The sequence below is a fragment of the Xyrauchen texanus genome, chromosome 2 (assembly GCF_025860055.1).
Source record: "Xyrauchen texanus isolate HMW12.3.18 chromosome 2, RBS_HiC_50CHRs, whole genome shotgun sequence".
Taxonomy (NCBI): Eukaryota; Metazoa; Chordata; class Actinopteri; order Cypriniformes; family Catostomidae; genus Xyrauchen; species Xyrauchen texanus.
The window spans coordinates 4,069,287-4,087,282 of NC_068277.1; the positions used below are offsets into that span (position 1 = coordinate 4,069,287).

At 43.3% G+C, this 17,996-nt stretch overlaps 1 protein-coding gene across 1 annotated transcript in view; it reads right to left on the reverse strand.

Annotated features, from left to right (window-relative positions):
* The window catches only part of LOC127619794 (mucin-2-like), a 36,215-nt gene that overhangs the window by 7,973 nt on the left and 10,246 nt on the right, over positions 1-17,996 (reverse strand). The window contains exons 24-33 of the mRNA XM_052092787.1: positions 17,697-17,853; positions 17,460-17,588; positions 17,114-17,261; positions 16,885-16,928; positions 16,550-16,780; positions 13,395-16,205; positions 12,459-13,279; positions 7,168-12,373; positions 5,610-7,091; positions 26-5,533 (exon numbers count right to left, since the gene is read on the reverse strand). Coding sequence (XP_051948747.1) covers positions 26-5,533; positions 5,610-7,091; positions 7,168-12,373; positions 12,459-13,279; positions 13,395-16,205; positions 16,550-16,780; positions 16,885-16,928; positions 17,114-17,261; positions 17,460-17,588; positions 17,697-17,853 — 16,537 coding nt within the window. The remainder of the gene's footprint in view (positions 1-25; positions 5,534-5,609; positions 7,092-7,167; positions 12,374-12,458; positions 13,280-13,394; positions 16,206-16,549; positions 16,781-16,884; positions 16,929-17,113; positions 17,262-17,459; positions 17,589-17,696; positions 17,854-17,996) is intronic.

The following is a 17,996-nucleotide window of genomic DNA, read 5'->3' on the forward strand; positions in this document are numbered from 1 at the left end:
AGGCCAAGAAGTAAATAACTTTTACCTGGTTGAAAGTTTGTGGCATTCACTAAACAGCAAACACTAGAAGTGGATGAGAATATAGGAGATTCTGTAGTAACTGGAAGGACACCAGTGAAAAAAGGCAAAGTTTGTGTAATGGGTTTGACTGAGCTCTCCATGGATGTGGATGGGTGGAAAACACTTGATGTGGTACTGGAGATAGTTGAAAGAGTTTCTGTAAATTGTGACATGGATGATTTGTTCATTGTTGTGGATGTCTCAAAAGGTGAAGTATTGTTGTGAAGTAGAGTAGTACTCTGCTCATTGGTGGTTAAAAGGGTTGTTTTGGCTGTGAGTGGCTCTGTTGTTGAAGAAACTCCCTCAGTGCTAATTTCAGGTGCAATGGATGACTCAGCATGACTTGTTGTTGAGATAACTGTGGTCATTGGTACCATAGTTGTGGTCGTTAGCGTTGTTGGTTGTGTGGAAGTAACAACTGGTAATGAGGTTTGTTTCATTGGCACAGATGAGCTTGCAGATGTTGACATTTGAGATGGTGTAGAGGTTTCCTCTTCAAAAGTTGTTGTAGCTGTAGTTGTTGGTTGGCTTGTTGGACCAGTTGTCACCACCTTTGGTGGCATGGTAGTACTGGACAAAGGAGTCTGAGAAGTGGTTATTTCATTCCCAGTTACAGTCTCAGTTGTGGTTGGTACTCCAGTAGTTTGAGTAGTGGTAGAAGATGCAGTTGTTGTGATGACTCTAATTGGTGCTGAAGTCAATGTGGATGGTGGGAGAGTAGTGCTTCCTTCTTCAACAAGAACAGTAGTGGATGGGATGCCAGGTGTGGTGGTTGAAAGAGTTTTTGCAGATGTGAGTTTCTCTGTTGTTGAAGAAACTCCCTCAGTGTTAATCTCAGGTGCAGTAGATGACTCGGCTCCAGTTGTTGTCGGTACAACTGTGGTCTTTGGCACTGTAGTTGTGGTCGTTAGCGTTGTTGGTTGTGTGGATGTAACAACTGGTAATGAGGTTTGTTTCATTGGCACAGATGAGCTTGCAGATGTTGACGTTTGAGATGGTGTAGAGGTTTCCTCTTCAAAAGTTGTTGTAGCTGTAGTTGTTGGTTGGCTTGTTGGACCAGTCGTCACCACCTTTTGTGGCATGGTAGTACTGGACAAAGGAGTCTGAGAAGTGGTTATTTCATTCCCAGTTACAGTCTCAGTTGTGGTTGGTACTCCAGTAGTTTGAGTAGTGGTAGAAGATGCAGTTGTTGTGATGACTCTAATTGGTGCTGATGTCAATGTGGATGGTGGGAGAGTAGTGCTTCCTTCTTCAACAAGAACAGTAGTGGATGGGATGCCAGGTGAGGTGGTTGAAAGAGTTTTTGCAGATGTGAGTTTCTCTGTTGTTGAAGAAACTCCCTCAGTGTTAATCTCAGGTGCAGTAGATGACTCGGCTCCAGTTGTTGTCGGTACAACTGTGGTCTTTGGCACTGTAGTTGTGGTCGTTAGCGTTGTTGGTTGTGTGGATGTAACAACTGGTAATGAGGTTTGTTTCATTGGCACAGATGAGCTTGCAGATGTTGACGTTTGAGATGGTGTAGAGGTTTCCTCTTCAAAAGTTGTTGTAGCTGTAGTTTTCGGTTGGCTTGTTGGACCAGTCGTCACCACCTTTTGTGGCATGGTAGTACTGGACAAAGGAGTCTGAGAAGTGGTTATTTCATTCTCAGTTACAGTCTCAGTTGTGGTTGGTACTCCAGTAGTTTGAGTAGTGGTAGAAGATGCAGTTGTTGTGATGACTCTAATTGGTGCTGATGTCAATGTGGATGGTGGGAGAGTAGTGCTTCCTTCTTCAACAAGAACAGTAGTGGATGGGATGCCTGGTGTGGTGGTTGAAAGAGTTTTTGCAGATGTGAGTGGCTCTGTTGTTGAAGAAACTCCCTCAGTGTTAATCTCAGGTGCAGTAGATGACTCAGCTCCAGTTGTTGTCGGTACAACTGTGGTCTTTGGCACTGTAGTTGTGGTCGTTAGCGTTGTTGGTTGTGTGGATGTAACAACTGGTAATGAGGTTTGTTTCATTGGCACAGATGAGCTTGCAGATGTTGACGTTTGAGATGGTATAGAGGTTTCCTCTTCAAAAGTTGTTGTAGCTGTAGTTGTTGGTTGGCTTGTTGGACCAGTCGTCACCACCTTTTGAGGCATGGTAGTACTGGACAAAGGAGTCTGAGAAGTGGTTATTTCATTCTCAGTTACAGTCTCAGTTGTGGTTGGTACTCCAGTAGTTTGAGTAGTGGTAGAAGATGCAGTTGTTGTGATGACTCTAATTGGTGCTGATGTCAATGTGGATGGTGGGAGAGTAGTGCTTCCTTCTTCAACAAGAACAGTAGTGGATGGGATGCCTGGTGTGGTGGTTGAAAGAGTTTTTGCAGATGTGAGTGGCTCTGTTGTTGAAGAAACTCCCTCAGTGTTAATCTCAGGTGCAGTAGATGACTCAGCTCCAGTTGTTGTCGGTACAGCTGTGGTCTTTGGCACTGTAGTTGTGGTCGTTAGCGTTGTTGGTTGTGTGGATGTAACAACTGGTAATGAGGTTTGTTTCATTGGCACAGATGAGCTTGCAGATGTTGACGTTTGAGACGGTATAGAGGTTTCCTCTTCAAAAGTTGTTGTAGCTGTAGTTGTTGGTTGGCTTGTTGGACCAGTCGTCACCACCTTTTGAGGCATGGTAGTACTGGACAAAGGAGTCTGAGAAGTGGTTATTTCATTCTCAGTTACAGTCTCAGTTGTGGTTGGTACTCCAGTAGTTTGAGTAGTGGTAGAAGATGCAGTTGTTGTGATGACTCTAATTGGTGCTGATGTCAATGTGGATGGTGGGAGAGTAGTGCTTCCTTCTTCAACAAGAACAGTAGTGGATGGGATGCCTGGTGTGGTGGTTGAAAGAGTTTTTGCAGATGTGAGTGGCTCTGTTGTTGAAGAAAATCCCTCAGTGTTAATCTCAGGTGCAGTAGATGACTCAGCTCCAGTTGTTGTCGGTACAACTGTGGTCTTTGGCACTGTAGTTGTGGTCGTTAGCGTTGTTGGTTGTGTGGATGTAACAACTGGTAATGAGGTTTGTTTCATTGGCACAGATGAGCTTGCAGATGTTGACGTTTGAGATGGTGTAGAGGTTTCCTCTTCAAAAGTTGTTGTAGCTGTAGTGGTTGGTTGGCTTGTTGGACCAGTCGTCACCACCTTTTGTGCCATGGTAGTACTGGACAAAGGAGTCTGAGAAGTGGTTATTTCATTCTCAGTTACAGTCTCAGTTGTGGTTGGTACTCCAGTAGTTTGAGTAGTGGTAGAAGATGCAGTTGTTGTGATGACTCTAATTGGTGCTGATGTCAATGTGGATGGTTGGAGAGTAGTGCTTCCTTCTTCAACAAGAACAGTAGTGGATGGGATGCCTGGTGTGGTGGTTGAAAGAGTTTTTGCAGATGTGAGTGGCACTGCTGTTGAAGAAACTCCCTCAGTGTTAATCTCAGGTGCAGTAGATGACTCAGCTCCAGTTGTTGTCAATACAACTGTGGTCTTTGGCACTGTAGTTGTGGTCGTTAGCGTTGTTGGTTGTGTGGATGTAACAACTGGTAATGAGGTTTGTTTCATTGGCACAGATGAGCTTGCAGATGTTGACGTTTGAGATGGTGTAGAGGTTTCCTCTTCAAAAGTTGTTGTAGCTGTAGTTGTTGGTTGGCTTGTTGGACTAGTCGTCACCACCTTTTGAGGCATGGTAGTACTGGACAAAGGAGTCTGAGAAGTGGTTATTTCATTCTCAGTTACAGTCTCAGTTGTGGTTGGTACTCCAGTAGTTTGAGTAGTGGTAGAAGATGCAGTTGTTGTGATGACTCTAATTGGTGCTGATGTCAATGTGGAAGGTGGGAGAGTAGTGCTTCCTTCTTCAACAAGAACAGTAGTGGATTGGATGCCTGGTGTGGTTGTTGAAAGAGTTTTTGCAGATGTGAGTGGCTCTGTTGTTGAAGAAATTCCCTCAGTGTTAATCTCAGGTGCAGTAGATGACTCAGCTCCAGTTGTTGTCGGTACAACTGTGGTCTTTGGCACTGTAGTTGTGGTCGTTAGCGTTGTTGGTTGTGTGGATGTAACAACTGGTAATGAGGTTTGTTTCATTGGCACAGATGAGCTTGCAGATGTTGACGTTTGAGATGGTGTAGAGGTTTCCTCTTCAAAAGTTGTTGTAGCTGTAGTGGTTGGTTGGCTTGTTGGACCAGTTGTCACCACCTTTTGTGCCATGGTAGTACTGGACAAAGGAGTCTGAGAAGTGGTTATTTCATTCTCAGTTACAGTCTCAGTTGTGGTTGGTACTCCAGTAGTTTGAGTAGTGGTAGAAGATGCAGTTGTTGTGATGACTCTAATTGGTGCTGATGTCAATGTGGATGGTTGGAGAGTAGTGCTTCCTTCTTCAACAAGAACAGTAGTGGATGGGATGCCTGGTGTGGTGGTTGAAAGAGTTTTTGCAGATGTGAGTGGTGTTGCTGTTGATGAAAATCCCTCAGTGTTAATCTCAGGTGAAGTAGATGACTCAGCTCCAGTTGTTGTCGGTACAACTGTGGTCTTTGGCACTGTAGTTGTGGTCGTTAGCGTTGTTGGTTGTGTGGATGTAACAACTGGTAATGAGGTTTGTTTCATTGGCACAGATGAGCTTGCAGATGTTGACGTTTGAGATGGTGTAGAGGTTTCCTCTTCAAAAGTTGTTGTAGCTGTAGTTGTTGGTTGGCTTGTTGGACCAGTCGTCACCCCCTTTTGTGCCATGGTAGTACTGGACAAAGGACTCTGAGAAGTGGTTATTTCATTCTCAGTTACAGTCTCAGTTGTGGTTGGTACTCCAGTAGTTTGAGTAGTGGTAGAAGATGCAGTTGTTGTGATGACTCTAATTGGTACTGATGTCAATGTGGATGGTGGGAGAGTAGTGCTTCCTTCTTCAACAAGAACAGTAGTGGATGGGATGCCTGGTGTGGTGGTTGAAAGAGTTTTTGCAGATGTGAGTGGCATTGCTGTTGAAGAAACTCCCTCAGTGTTAATCTCAGGTGCAGTAGATGACTCAGCTCCAGTTGTTGTCGGTACAACTGTGGACTTTGGCACTGTAGTTGTGGTCGTTAGCGTTGTTGGTTGTGTGGATGTAACAACTGGTAATGAGGTTTGTTTCATTGGCACAGATGAGCTTGCAGATGTTGACGTTTGAGATGGTGTAGAGGTTTCCTCTTCAAAATTTGTTGTAGCTGTGGTTGTTGGTTGGCTTGTTGGACCAGTCGTCACCACCTTTTGTGGCATGGTAGTTCTGGACAAAGGAGTCTGAGAAGTGGTTATTTCATTCTCAGTTACAGTCTCAGTTGTGGTTGGTACTCCAGTAGTTTGAGTAGTGGTAGAAGATGCAGTTGTTGTGATGACTCTAATTGGTGCTGATGTCAATGTGGATGGTGGGAGAGTAGTGCTTCCTTCTTCAACAAGAACAGTAGTGGATGGGATGCCTGGTGTGGTTGTTGAAAGAGATTTTGCAGATGTGAGTGTCTCTGTTGTTGAAGAAATTCCCTCAGTGTTAATCTCAGGTGAAGTAGATGACTCAGCTCCAGTTGTTGTCAATACAACTGTGGTCTTTGGCACTGTAGTTGTGGTCGATTAGCGTTGTTGGTTGTGTGGATGTAACAACTGGTAATGAGGTTTGTTTCATTGGCACAGATGAGCTTGCAGATGTTGACGTTTGAGATGGTGTAGAGGTTTTCTCTTCAAAAGTTGTGGTAGCTGTAGTTGTTGGTTGGCTTGTTGGACCAGTCGTCACCACCTTTTGTGCCATGGTAGTACTGGACAAAGGAGTCTGAGAAGTGGTTATTTCATTCCCAGTTACAGTCTCAGTTGTGGTTGGTACTCCAGTAGTTTGAGTAGTGGTAGAAGATGCAGTTGTTGTGATGACTCTAATTGGTGCTGATGTCAATGTGGATGGTGGGAGAGTAGTGCTTCCTTCTTCAACAAGAACAGTAGTGGATGGGATGCCAGGTGTGGTGGTTGAAAGAGTTTTTGCAGATGTGAGTTTCTCTGTTGTTGAAGAAACTCCCTCAGTGTTAATCTCAGGTGCAGTAGATGACTCGGCTCCAGTTGTTGTCGGTACAACTGTGGTCTTTGGCACTGTAGTTGTGGTCGTTAGCGTTGTTGGTTGTGTGGATGTAACAACTGGTAATGAGGTTTGTTTCATTGGCACAGATGAGCTTGCAGATGTTGACGTTTGAGATGGTGTAGAGGTTTCCTCTTCAAAAGTTGTTGTAGCTGTAGTTGTTGGTTGGCTTGTTGGACTAGTCGTCACCACCTTTTGAGGCATGGTAGTACTGGACAAAGGAGTCTGAGAAGTGGTTATTTCATTCTCAGTTACAGTCTCAGTTGTGGTTGGTACTCCAGTAGTTTGAGTAGTGGTAGAAGATGCAGTTGTTGTGATGACTCTAATTGGTGCTGATGTCAATGTGGAAGGTGGGAGAGTAGTGCTTCCTTCTTCAACAAGAACAGTAGTGGATTGGATGCCTGGTGTGGTTGTTGAAAGAGTTTTTGCAGATGTGAGTGGCTCTGTTGTTGAAGAAATTCCCTCAGTGTTAATCTCAGGTGCAGTAGATGACTCAGCTCCAGTTGTTGTCGGTATAACTGTGGTCTTTGGCACTGTAGTTGTGGTCGTTAGCGTTGTTGGTTGAGTGGATGTAACAACTGGTAATGAGGTTTGTTTCATTGGCACAGATGAGCTTGCAGATGTTGACGTTTGAGATAGTGTAGAGGTTTTCTCTTCAAAAGTTGTTGTAGCTGTAGTTGTTGGTTGGCCTGTTGGACCAGTCGTCACCACCTTTTGTGCCATGGTAGTACTGGACAAAGGAGTCTGAGAAGTGGTTATTTCATTCTCAGTTACAGTCTCAGTTGTGGTTGGTACTCCAGTAGTTTGAGTAGTGGTAGAAGATGCAGTTGTTGTGATGACTCTAATTGGTGCTGATGTCAATGTGGATGGTGGGAGAGTAGTGCTTCCTTCTTCAACAAGAACAGTAGTGGATGGGATGCCAGGTGTGGTGGTTGAAAGAGTTTTTGCAGATGTGAGTTTCTCTGTTGTTGAAGAAACTCCCTCAGTGTTAATCTCAGGTGCAGTAGATGACTCGGCTCCAGTTGTTGTCGGTACAACTGTGGTCTTTGGCACTGTAGTTGTGGTCGATTAGCGTTGTTGGTTGTGTGGATGTAACAACTGGTAATGAGGTTTGTTTCATTGGCACAGATGAGCTTGCAGATGTTGACGTTTGAGATGGTGTAGAGGTTTCCTCTTCAAAAGTTGTTGTAGCTGTAGTTGTTGGTTGGCTTGTTGGACTAGTCGTCACCACCTTTTGAGGCATGGTAGTACTGGACAAAGGAGTCTGAGAAGTGGTTATTTCATTCTCAGTTACAGTCTCAGTTGTGGTTGGTACTCCAGTAGTTTGAGTAGTGGTAGAAGATGCAGTTGTTGTGATGACTCTAATTGGTGCTGATGTCAATGTGGAAGGTGGGAGAGTAGTGCTTCCTTCTTCAACAAGAACAGTAGTGGATTGGATGCCTGGTGTGGTTGTTGAAAGAGTTTTTGCAGATGTGAGTGGCTCTGTTGTTGAAGAAATTCCCTCAGTGTTAATCTCAGGTGCAGTAGATGACTCAGCTCCAGTTGTTGTCGGTACAACTGTGGTCTTTGGCACTGTAGTTGTGGTCGTTAGCGTTGTTGGTTGAGTGGATGTAACAACTGGTAATGAGGTTTGTTTCATTGGCACAGATGAGCTTGCAGATGTTGACGTTTGTGATGGTGTAGAGGTTTCCTCTTCAAAAGTTGTTGTAGCTGTAGTTGTTGGTTGGCTTGTTGGACCAGTCGTCACCCCCTTTTGTGCCATGGTAGTACTGGACAAAGGAGTCTGAGAAGTGGTTATTTCATTCTCAGTTACAGTCTCAGTTGTGGTTGGTACTCCAGTAGTTTGAGTAGTGGTAGAAGATGCAGTTGTTGTGATGACTCTAATTGGTACTGATGTCAATGTGGATGGTGGGAGAGTAGTGCTTCCTTCTTCAACAAGAACAGTAGTGGATGGGATGCCTGGTGTGGTGGTTGAAAGAGTTTTTGCAGATGTGAGTGGCATTGCTGTTGAAGAAACTCCCTCAGTGTTAATCTCAGGTGCAGTAGATGACTCAGCTCCAGTTGTTGTCGGTACAACTGTGGACTTTGGCACTGTAGTTGTGGTCGTTAGCGTTGTTGGTTGTGTGGATGTAACAACTGGTAATGAGGTTTGTTTCATTGGCACAGATGAGCTTGCAGATGTTGACGTTTGAGATGGTGTAGAGGTTTCCTCTTCAAAACTTGTTGTAGCTGTGGTTGTTGGTTGGCTTGTTGGACCAGTCGTCATCACCTTTTGTGGCATGGTAGTTCTGGACAAAGGAGTCTGAGAAGTGGTTATTTCATTCTCAGTTACAGTCTCAGTTGTGGTTGGTACTCCAGTAGTTTGAGTAGTGGTAGAAGATGCAGTTGTTGTGATGACTCTAATTGGTGCTGATGTCAATGTGGATGGTGGGAGAGTAGTGCTTCCTTCTTCAACAAGAACAGTAGTGGATGGGATGCCTGGTGTGGTTGTTGAAAGAGTTTTTGCAGATGTGAGTGTCTCTGTTGTTGAAGAAATTCCCTCAGTGTTAATCTCAGGTGAAGTAGATGACTCAGCTCCAGTTGATGTCAATACAACTGTGGTCTTTGGCACTGTAGTTGTGGTCGTTAGCGTTGTTGGTTGTGTGGATGTAACAACTGGTAATGAGGTTTGTTTCATTGGCACAGATGAGCTTGCAGATGTTGACGTTTGAGATGGTGTAGAGGTTTTCTCTTCAAAAGTTGTGGTAGCTGTAGTTGTTGGTTGGCTTGTTGGACCAGTCGTCACCACCTTTTGTGGCATGGTAGTACTGGACAAAGGAGTCTGAGAAGTGGTTATTTCATTCCCAGTTACAGTCTCAGTTGTGGTTGGTACTCCAGTAGTTTGAGTAGTGGTAGAAGATGCAGTTGTTGTGATGACTCTAATTGGTGCTGATGTCAATGTGGATGGTGGGAGAGTAGTGCTTCCTTCTTCAACAAGAACAGTAGTGGATGGGATGCCAGGTGTGGTGGTTGAAAGAGTTTTTGCAGATGTGAGTTTCTCTGTTGTTGAAGAAACTCCCTCAGTGTTAATCTCAGGTGCAGTAGATGACTCGGCTCCAGTTGTTGTCGGTACAACTGTGGTCTTTGGCACTGTAGTTGTGGTCGTTAGCGTTGTTGGTTGTGTGGATGTAACAACTGGTAATGAGGTTTGTTTCATTGGCACAGATGAGCTTGCAGATGTTGACGTTTGAGATGGTGTAGAGGTTTCCTCTTCAAAAGTTGTTGTAGCTGTAGTTGTTGGCTGGCTTGTTGGACTAGTCGTCACCACCTTTTGAGGCATGGTAGTACTGGACAAAGGAGTCTGAGAAGTGGTTATTTCATTCTCAGTTACAGTCTCAGTTGTGGTTGGTACTCCAGTAGTTTCAGTAGTGGTAGAAGATGCAGCTGTTGTGATGACTCTAATTGGTGCTGATGTCAGTGTGGAAGGTGGGAGAGTAGTGCTTCCTTCTTCAACAAGAACAGTAGTGGATTGGATGCCTGGTGTGGTTGTTGAAAGAGTTTTTGCAGATGTGAGTGGCTCTGTTGTTGAAGAAATTCCCTCAGTGTTAATCTCAGGTGCAGTAGATGACTCAGCTCCAGTTGTTGTCGGTACAACTGTGGTCTTTGGCACTGTAGTTGTGGTCGTTAGCGTTGTTGGTTGAGTGGATGTAACAACTGGTAATGAGGTTTGTTTCATTGGCACAGATGAGCTTGCAGATGTTGACGTTTGAGATAGTGTAGAGGTTTTCTCTTCAAAAGTTGTTGTAGCTGTAGTTGTTGGTTGGCTTGTTGGACCAGTCGTCACCACCTTTTGTGCCATGGTAGTACTGGACAAAGGAGTCTGAGAAGTGGTTATTTCATTCTCAGTTACAGTCTCAGTTGTGGTTGGTACTCCAGTAGTTTGAGTAGTGGTAGAAGATGCAGTTGTTGTGATGACTCTAATTGGTGCTGATGTCAATGTGGAAGGTGGGAGAGTAGTGCTTCCTTCTTCAACAAGAACAGTAGTGGATGGGATGCCTGGTGTGGTGGTTGAAAGAGTTTTTGCAGATGTGAGTGGCGTTGCTGTTGATGAAAATCCCTCAGTGTTAATCTCAGGTGAAGTAGATGACTCAGCTCCAGTTGTTGTCGGTACAACTGTGGTGTTTGGCACTGTAGTTGTGGTCGTTAGCGTTGTTGGTTGTGTGGATGTAACAACTGGTAATGAGGTTTGTTTCATTGGCACAGATGAGCTTGCAGATGTTGACGTTTGAGATGGTGTAGAGGTTTCCTCTTCAAAAGTTGTTGTAGCTGTAGTTGTTGGTTGGCTTGTTGGACCAGTCGTCACCCCCTTTTGTGCCATGGTAGTACTGGACAAAGGAGTCTGAGAAGTGGTTATTTCATTCTCAGTTACAGTCTCAGTTGTGGTTGGTACTCCAGTAGTTTGAGTAGTGGTAGAAGATGCAGTTGTTGTGATGACTCTAATTGGTACTGATGTCAATGTGGATGGTGGGAGAGTAGTGCTTCCTTCTTCAACAAGAACAGTAGTGGATGGGATGCCTGGTGTGGTTGTTGAAAGAGTTTTTGCAGATGTGAGTGTCTCTGTTGTTGAAGAAATTCCCTCAGTGTTAATCTCAGGTGAAGTAGATGACTCAGCTCCAGTTGTTGTCAATACAACTGTGGTCTTTGGCACTGTAGTTGTGGTCGTTAGCGTTGTTGGTTGTGTGGATGTAACAACTGGTAATGAGGTTTGTTTCATTGGCACAGATGAGCTTGCAGATGTTGACGTTTGAGATGGTGTAGAGGTTTCCTCTTCAAAAGTTGTGGTAGCTGTAGTTGTTGGTTGGCTTGTTGGACCAGTCGTCACCACCTTTTGTGCCATGGTAGTACTGGACAAAGGAGTCTGAGAAGTGGTTATTTCATTCTCAGTTACAGTCTCAGTTGTGGTTGGTACTCCAGTAGTTTGAGTAGTGGTAGAAGATGCAGTTGTTGTGATGACTCTAATTGGTGCTGATGTCAATGTGGAAGGTGGGAGAGTAGTGCTTCCTTCTTCAACAAGAACAGTAGTGGATGGGATGCCTGGTGTGGTGGTTGAAAGAGTTTTTGCAGATGTGAGTGGCGTTGCTGTTGATGAAAATCCCTCAGTGTTAATCTCAGGTGAAGTAGATGACTCAGCTCCAGTTGTTGTCAATACAACTGTGGTCTTTGGCACTGTAGTTGTGGTCGTTAGCGTTGTTGGTTGTGTGGATGTAACAACTGGTAATGAGGTTTGTTTCATTGGCACAGATGAGCTTGCAGATGTTGACGTTTGAGATGGTGTAGAGGTTTCCTCTTCAAAAGTTGTTGTAGCTGTAGTTGTTGGTTGGCTTGATGGACCAGTCGTCACCACCTTTTGTGCCATGGTAGTACTGGACAAAGGAGTCTGAGAAGTGGTTATTTCATTCTCAGTTACAGTCTCAGTTGTGGTTGGTACTCCAGTAGTTTGAGTAGTGGTAGAAGATGCAGTTGTTGTGATGACTCTAATTGGTACTGATGTCAATGTGGATGGTGGGAGAGTAGTGCTTCCTTCTTCAACAAGAACAGTAGTGGATGGGATGCCTGGTGTGGTTGTTGAAAGAGTTTTTGCAGATGTGAGTGTCTCTGTTGTTGAAGAAATTCCCTCAGTGTTAATCTCAGGTGAAGTAGATGACTCAGCTCCAGTTGTTGTCAATACAACTGTGGTCTTTGGCACTGTAGTTGTGGTCGTTAGCATTGTTGGTTGTGTGGATGTAACAACTGGTAATGAGGTTTGTTTCATTGGCACAGATGAGCTTGCAGATGTTGACATTTGAGATGGTGTAGAGGTTTTCTCTTCAAAAGTTGTTGTAGCTGTAGTTGTTGGTTGGCTTGTTGGACCAGTCGTCACCACCTTTTGTGCCATGGTAGTACTGGACAAAGGAGTCTGAGAAGTGGTTATTTCATTCTCAGTTACAGTCTCAGTTGTGGTTGGTACTCCAGTAGTTTGAGTAGTGGTAGAAGATGCAGTTGTTGTGATGACTCTAATTGGTGCTGATGTCAATGTGGATGGTGGGAGAGTAGTGCTTCCTTCTTCAACAAGAACAGTAGTGGATGGGATGCCTGGTGTGGTGGTTGAAAGAGTTTTTGCAGATGTGAGTGGCATCTGTTGTTGAAGAAACTCCCTCAGTGTTAATCTCAGGTGCAGTAGATGACTCAGCTCCAGTTGTTGTCGGTACAACTGTGGTCTTTGGCACTGTAGTTGTGGTCGTTAGCGTTGTTGGTTGTGTGGATGTAACAACTGGTAATGAGGTTTGTTTCATTGGCACAGATGAGCTTGCAGATGTTGACATTTGAGATGGTGTAGAGGTTTTCTCTTCAAAAGTTGTTGTAGCTGTAGTTGTTGGTTGGCTTGTTGGACCAGTCGTCACCACCTTTTGTGCCATGGTAGTACTGGACAAAGGAGTCTGAGAAGTGGTTATTTCATTCTCAGTTACAGTCTCAGTTGTGGTTGGTACTCCAGTAGTTTGAGTAGTGGTAGAAGATGCAGTTGTTGTGATGACTCTAATTGGTGCTGATGTCAATGTGGATGGTGGGAGAGTAGTGCTTCCTTCTTCAACAAGAACAGTAGTGGATGGGATGCCTGGTGTGGTTGTTGAAAGAGTTTTTGCAGATGTGAGTGTCTCTGTTGTTGAAGAAACTCCCTCAGTGTTAATCTCAGGTGCAGTAGATGACTCAGCTCCAGTTGTTGTCGGTACAACTGTGGTCTTTGGCACTGTAGTTGTGGTCGTTAGCGTTGTTGGTTGTGTGGATGTAACAACTGGTAATGAGGTTTGTTTCATTGGCACAGATGAGCTTGCAGATGTTGACGTTTGAGATGGTGTAGAGGTTTCCTCTTCAAAAGTTGTTGTAGCTGTAGTTGTTGGTTGGCTTGTTGGACCAGTCGTCACCACCTTTTGTGCCATGGTAGTACTGGACAAAGGAGTCTGAGAAGTGGTTATTTCATTCTCAGTTACAGTCTCAGTTGTGGTTGGTACTCCAGTAGTTTGAGTAGTGGTAGAAGATGCAGTTGTTGTGATGACTCTAATTGGTGCTGATGTCAATGTGGATGGTGGGAGAGTAGTGCTTCCTTCTTCAACAAGAACAGTAGTGGATGGGATGCCTGGTGTGGTGGTTGAAAGAGTTTTTGCAGATGTGAGTGGCTCTGTTGTTGAAGAAACTCCCTCAGTGTTAATCTCAGGTGCAGTAGATGACTCAGCTCCAGTTGTTGTCGGTACAACTGTGGTCTTTGGCACTGTAGTTGTGGTCGATTAGCGTTGTTGGTTGTGTGGATGTAACAACTGGTAATGAGGTTTGTTTCATTGGCACAGATGAGCTTGCAGATGTTGACGTTTGAGATGGTGTAGAGGTTTCCTCTTCAAAAGTTGTTGTAGCTGTAGTTGTTGGTTGGCTTGTTGGACCAGTCGTCACCACCTTTTGTGCCATGGTAGTACTGGACAAAGGAGTCTGAGAAGTGGTTATTTCATTCTCAGTTACAGTCTCAGTTGTGGTTGGTACTCCAGTAGTTTGAGTAGTGGTAGAAGATGCAGTTGTTGTGATGACTCTAATTGGTGCTGATGTCAATGTGGATGGTGGGAGAGTAGTGCTTCCTTCTTCAACAAGAACAGTAGTGGATGGGATGCCTGGTGTGGTGGTTGAAAGAGTTTTTGCAGATGTGAGTGGCATTGCTGTTGAAGAAACTCCCTCAGTGTTAATCTCAGGTGCAGTAGATGACTCAGATCCAGTTGTTGTCGGTACAACTGTGGTCTTTGGCACTGTAGTTGTGGTCGTTAGCGTTGTTGGTTGTGTGGATGTAACAACTGGTAATGAGGTTTGTTTCATTGGCACAGATGAGCTTGCAGATGTTGACGTTTGAGATGGTGTAGAGGTTTTCTCTTCAAAAGTTGTTGTAGCTTTAGTTGTTGGTTGGCTTGTTGGACCAGTCGTCACCACCTTTTGAGGCATGGTAGTACTGGACAAAGGAGTCTGAGAAGTGGTTATTTCATTCTCAGTTACAGTCTCAGTTGTGGTTGGTACTCCAGTAGTTTGAGTAGTGGTAGAAGATGCAGTTGTTGTGATGACTCTAATTGGTGCTGATGTCAATGTGGATGGTGGGAGAGTAGTGCTTCCTTCTTCAACAAGAACAGTAGTGGATGGGATGCCTGGTGTGGTTGTTGAAAGAGTTTTTGCAGATGTGAGTGTCTCTGTTGTTGAAGAAACTCCCTCAGTGTTAATCTCAGGTGCAGTAGATGACTCAGCTCCAGTTGTTGTCGGTACAACTGTGGTCTTTGGCACTGTAGTTGTGGTCGTTAGCATTGTTGGTTGTGTGGATCTAACAACTGGTAATGAGGTTTGTTTCATTGGCACAGATGAGCTTGCAGATGTTGACGTTTGAGATGGTGTAGAGGTTTCCTCTTCAAAAGTTGTTGTAGCTGTAGTTGTTGGTTGGCTTGTTGGACCAGTCGTCACCACCTTTTGTGCCATGGTAGTACTGGACAAAGGAGTCTGAGAAGTGGTTATTTCATTCTCAGTTACAGTCTCAGTTGTGGTTGGTACTCCAGTAGTTTGAGTAGTGGTAGAAGATGCAGTTGTTGTGATGACTCTAATTGGTGCTGATGTCAATGTGGATGGTGGGAAAGTAGTGCTTCCTTCTTCAACAAGAACAGTAGTGGATGGGATGCCTGGTGTGGTGGTTGAAAGAGTTTTTGCAGATGTGAGTGGCTCTGTTGTTGAAGAAACTCCCTCAGTGTTAATCTCAGGTGCATTAGATGACTCAGCTCCAGTTGTTGTCGGTACAACTGTGGTCTTTGGCACTGTAGTTGTGGTCGTTAGCGTTGTTGGTTGTGTGGATGTAACAACTGGTAATGAGGTTTGTTTCATTGGCACAGATGAGCTTGCAGATGTTGACGTTTGAGATGGTGTAGAGGTTTCCTCTTCAAAAGTTATTGTAGCTGTAGTTGTTGGTTGGCTTGTTGGACCAGTCGTCACCACATTTTGTGGCATGGTAGTACTGGACAAAGGAGTCTGAGAAGTGGTTATTTCATTCTCAGTTACAGTCTCAGTTGTGGTTGGTACTCCAGTAGTTTGAGTAGTGGTAGAAGATGCAGTTGTTGTGATGACTCTAATTGGTGCTGATGTCAATGTGGATGGTGGGAGAGTAGTGCTTCCTTCTTCAACAAGAACAGTAGTGGATGGGATGCCTGGTGTGGTTGTTGAAAGAGTTTTTGCAGATGTGAGTGTCTCTGTTGTTGAAGAAATTCCCTCAGTGTTAATCTCAGGTGCAGTAGATGACTCAGCTCCAGTTGTTGTCAGTACAACTGTGGTCTTTGGCACTGTAGTTGTGGTCGTTAGCGTTGATGGTTGTGTGGATGTAACAACTGGTAATGAGGTTTGTTTCACTGGCACAGATGAGCTTGCAGATGTTGACGTTTGAGATGGTGTAGAGGTTTCCTCTTCAAAAGTTGTTGTAGCTGTAGTTGTTGGTTGGCTTGTTGGACCAGTCGTCACCACCTTTTGTGGCATGGTAGTACTGGACAAAGGAGTCTGAGAAGTGGTTATTTCATTCTCAGTTACAGTCTCAGTTGTGGTTGGTACTCCAGTAGTTTGAGTAGTGGTAGAAGATGCAGTTGTTGTGATGACTCTAATTGGTGCTGATGTTAATGTTGACGGTGGGATAGTAGTACTTCCTTCTTCAACCAGAACAGTAGTGGATAGGATGCCTGGTGTGGTGGCAGCTCCAGTTGTTGTCGGAACAACTGTGGTCTTTGGCACTGTATTTTGTTGCTTTGTAGAACTTTCAGTTTCTGTTGTTTTCTTTGTTGTCATCGATGATGAGAATGTTTGTGTTGTAGGTGATATTGAAGAGGTTAACATTAGAGATACTTGTTCTTGAGTTGAATATTTTGGTTGCTGAGTAGAAGCAGTTATAATAGCTGTAGTTGTTGGTTGACTTAAATGTCCACTTGTTGATATTTCTTCTGGGTTGCTAGATGTGGCTGATACTTTTTGAATTGTGGTTGTTTCTTCCTCCATTTTAGGAGATGTGTATTCTGTGGTGCAATAAATATGATAAAAAAAATTAATTATCTAAACATAACTATAACCTTAGGCGCATTTCAATAAGAAATTTAATAATTAGTCACTAACAATAAAATAAATGTATTAACCAGTTCAGAATCTGATATGATTAAGATTGAAATTAATATATTTTTAAATGATGATGTCTAGAGAGAGGTTGAGATAATTTCTAAAGATATATATATATTTATAAGCAAACATAATTTATATTAATTCAATTAGAAATGATTATAACAGATAATAATGATAACCAAATACATTATTATTAAGTTGCAGTATATTATATATGGCATAAATCACAGAAAGGAAAAAGTACCTGGGGAGCTGAAGACAAACACAGTTGTTGGTGTTGTTGTTGAAGATTTCCGTGTTGTGGTCATTGGGAATGAGGTTGTTGGAACAGTTGTTGTTTCACAAGGTATCAAATTCCTCTCAATTGTTCCATTGACTGAACATCTGGCTGTGATACAACCTCCCAGTCCATCCGTTGTGTGATAAATGATATCTCCAAAGTGATACTCTACATCATTATGTTGGCATGTACATGCTGCAAATGAAGAATAAGTATTGATTAGATGACTCTATATTATCTTACTCTATAACTTTTAGAATTTTCAAACTAAATCATATTGGAAATACACAAACTCTCACCATTTACATCAAAGTCACAGATAATGCCAAATGAAGAACAATAACTGCATTGGGGGAAAGCATAAACGTGGTAGTCTTAAAAGTATGATCTCACAGGAATTAAAGGTGATATAATTGACATAAACATTACTAACAGAATAAACTCTTCTGATAAAACAATTACAAATCTACAGACCTATTTAAAAAAACCAAACATTTTCTAAAATTTTATTCGAAAATATTGACATACCATGTCTGACAATTCTCAGTGGTTGGCACCTGCTGGCCAGTCTCATAATGTAACATTCCAACAAAGCAGCCACAATCTTCCTGCATTACACATTTCATGTTGTCCTCATCAAAAATAGGCTGATCGGGAGGGCATTTAGGATAACAACCTAAAAGTGGTGGGGGGTACAAACAACCAACAATAAAAAATCTTTTCTTTTTTTTTTTTGCAATCATGTTCCAAATAAATAAGGAAAATAATCAGATTACATACATTCATTAGTAAAGTATTTAACTGACATTCCATAGCCAAACATCGTGTTTTTCACAATAACATGCAGATCCTTTTTGCAATTGTGAGTTGTTACCTTCAAGTGCTGGAATCTGATTGGAGCAATGCCCAGTTGGATTTCTGCAGGTCTGCATACAGGGAGCTCCACAAGGTTTGTAATGCCACTCACATTCACCAGGGGGATTGTAATAATCACAGAACAATGCTGCAATAAGAAAGGCCTAATTTTAAACTTAAGTATTTGAGGTGTACTGTTTAAATTAATTGCTTTACAGCAGGTCTAATGAAAATTGTGTAGCTCTCAGTGACTCACGGCATATTTTAGGCGTTCTCCAGGTAACACAAGCTCCAGCTTCATTACAGGCTTGCGCATAGGCTGATACAGCAGTGCAGAAACACTCATAATCTCCACCACTATCACAGGCACATGAGTCTCTCACACAGGCTTCATAGAAAGGAGTGGGATCCACCTTTAAACAAATATTCAAAACAAACATTTTAACATTCTTGAGGGACCATTTGGGGTTCCTCAGATGCCACACTAGAGGAGCCATATATAGAAACTCTTGGCACCCTTTAAAGAAGTCTCAAATATTCTTTTGATGTAGGCTTC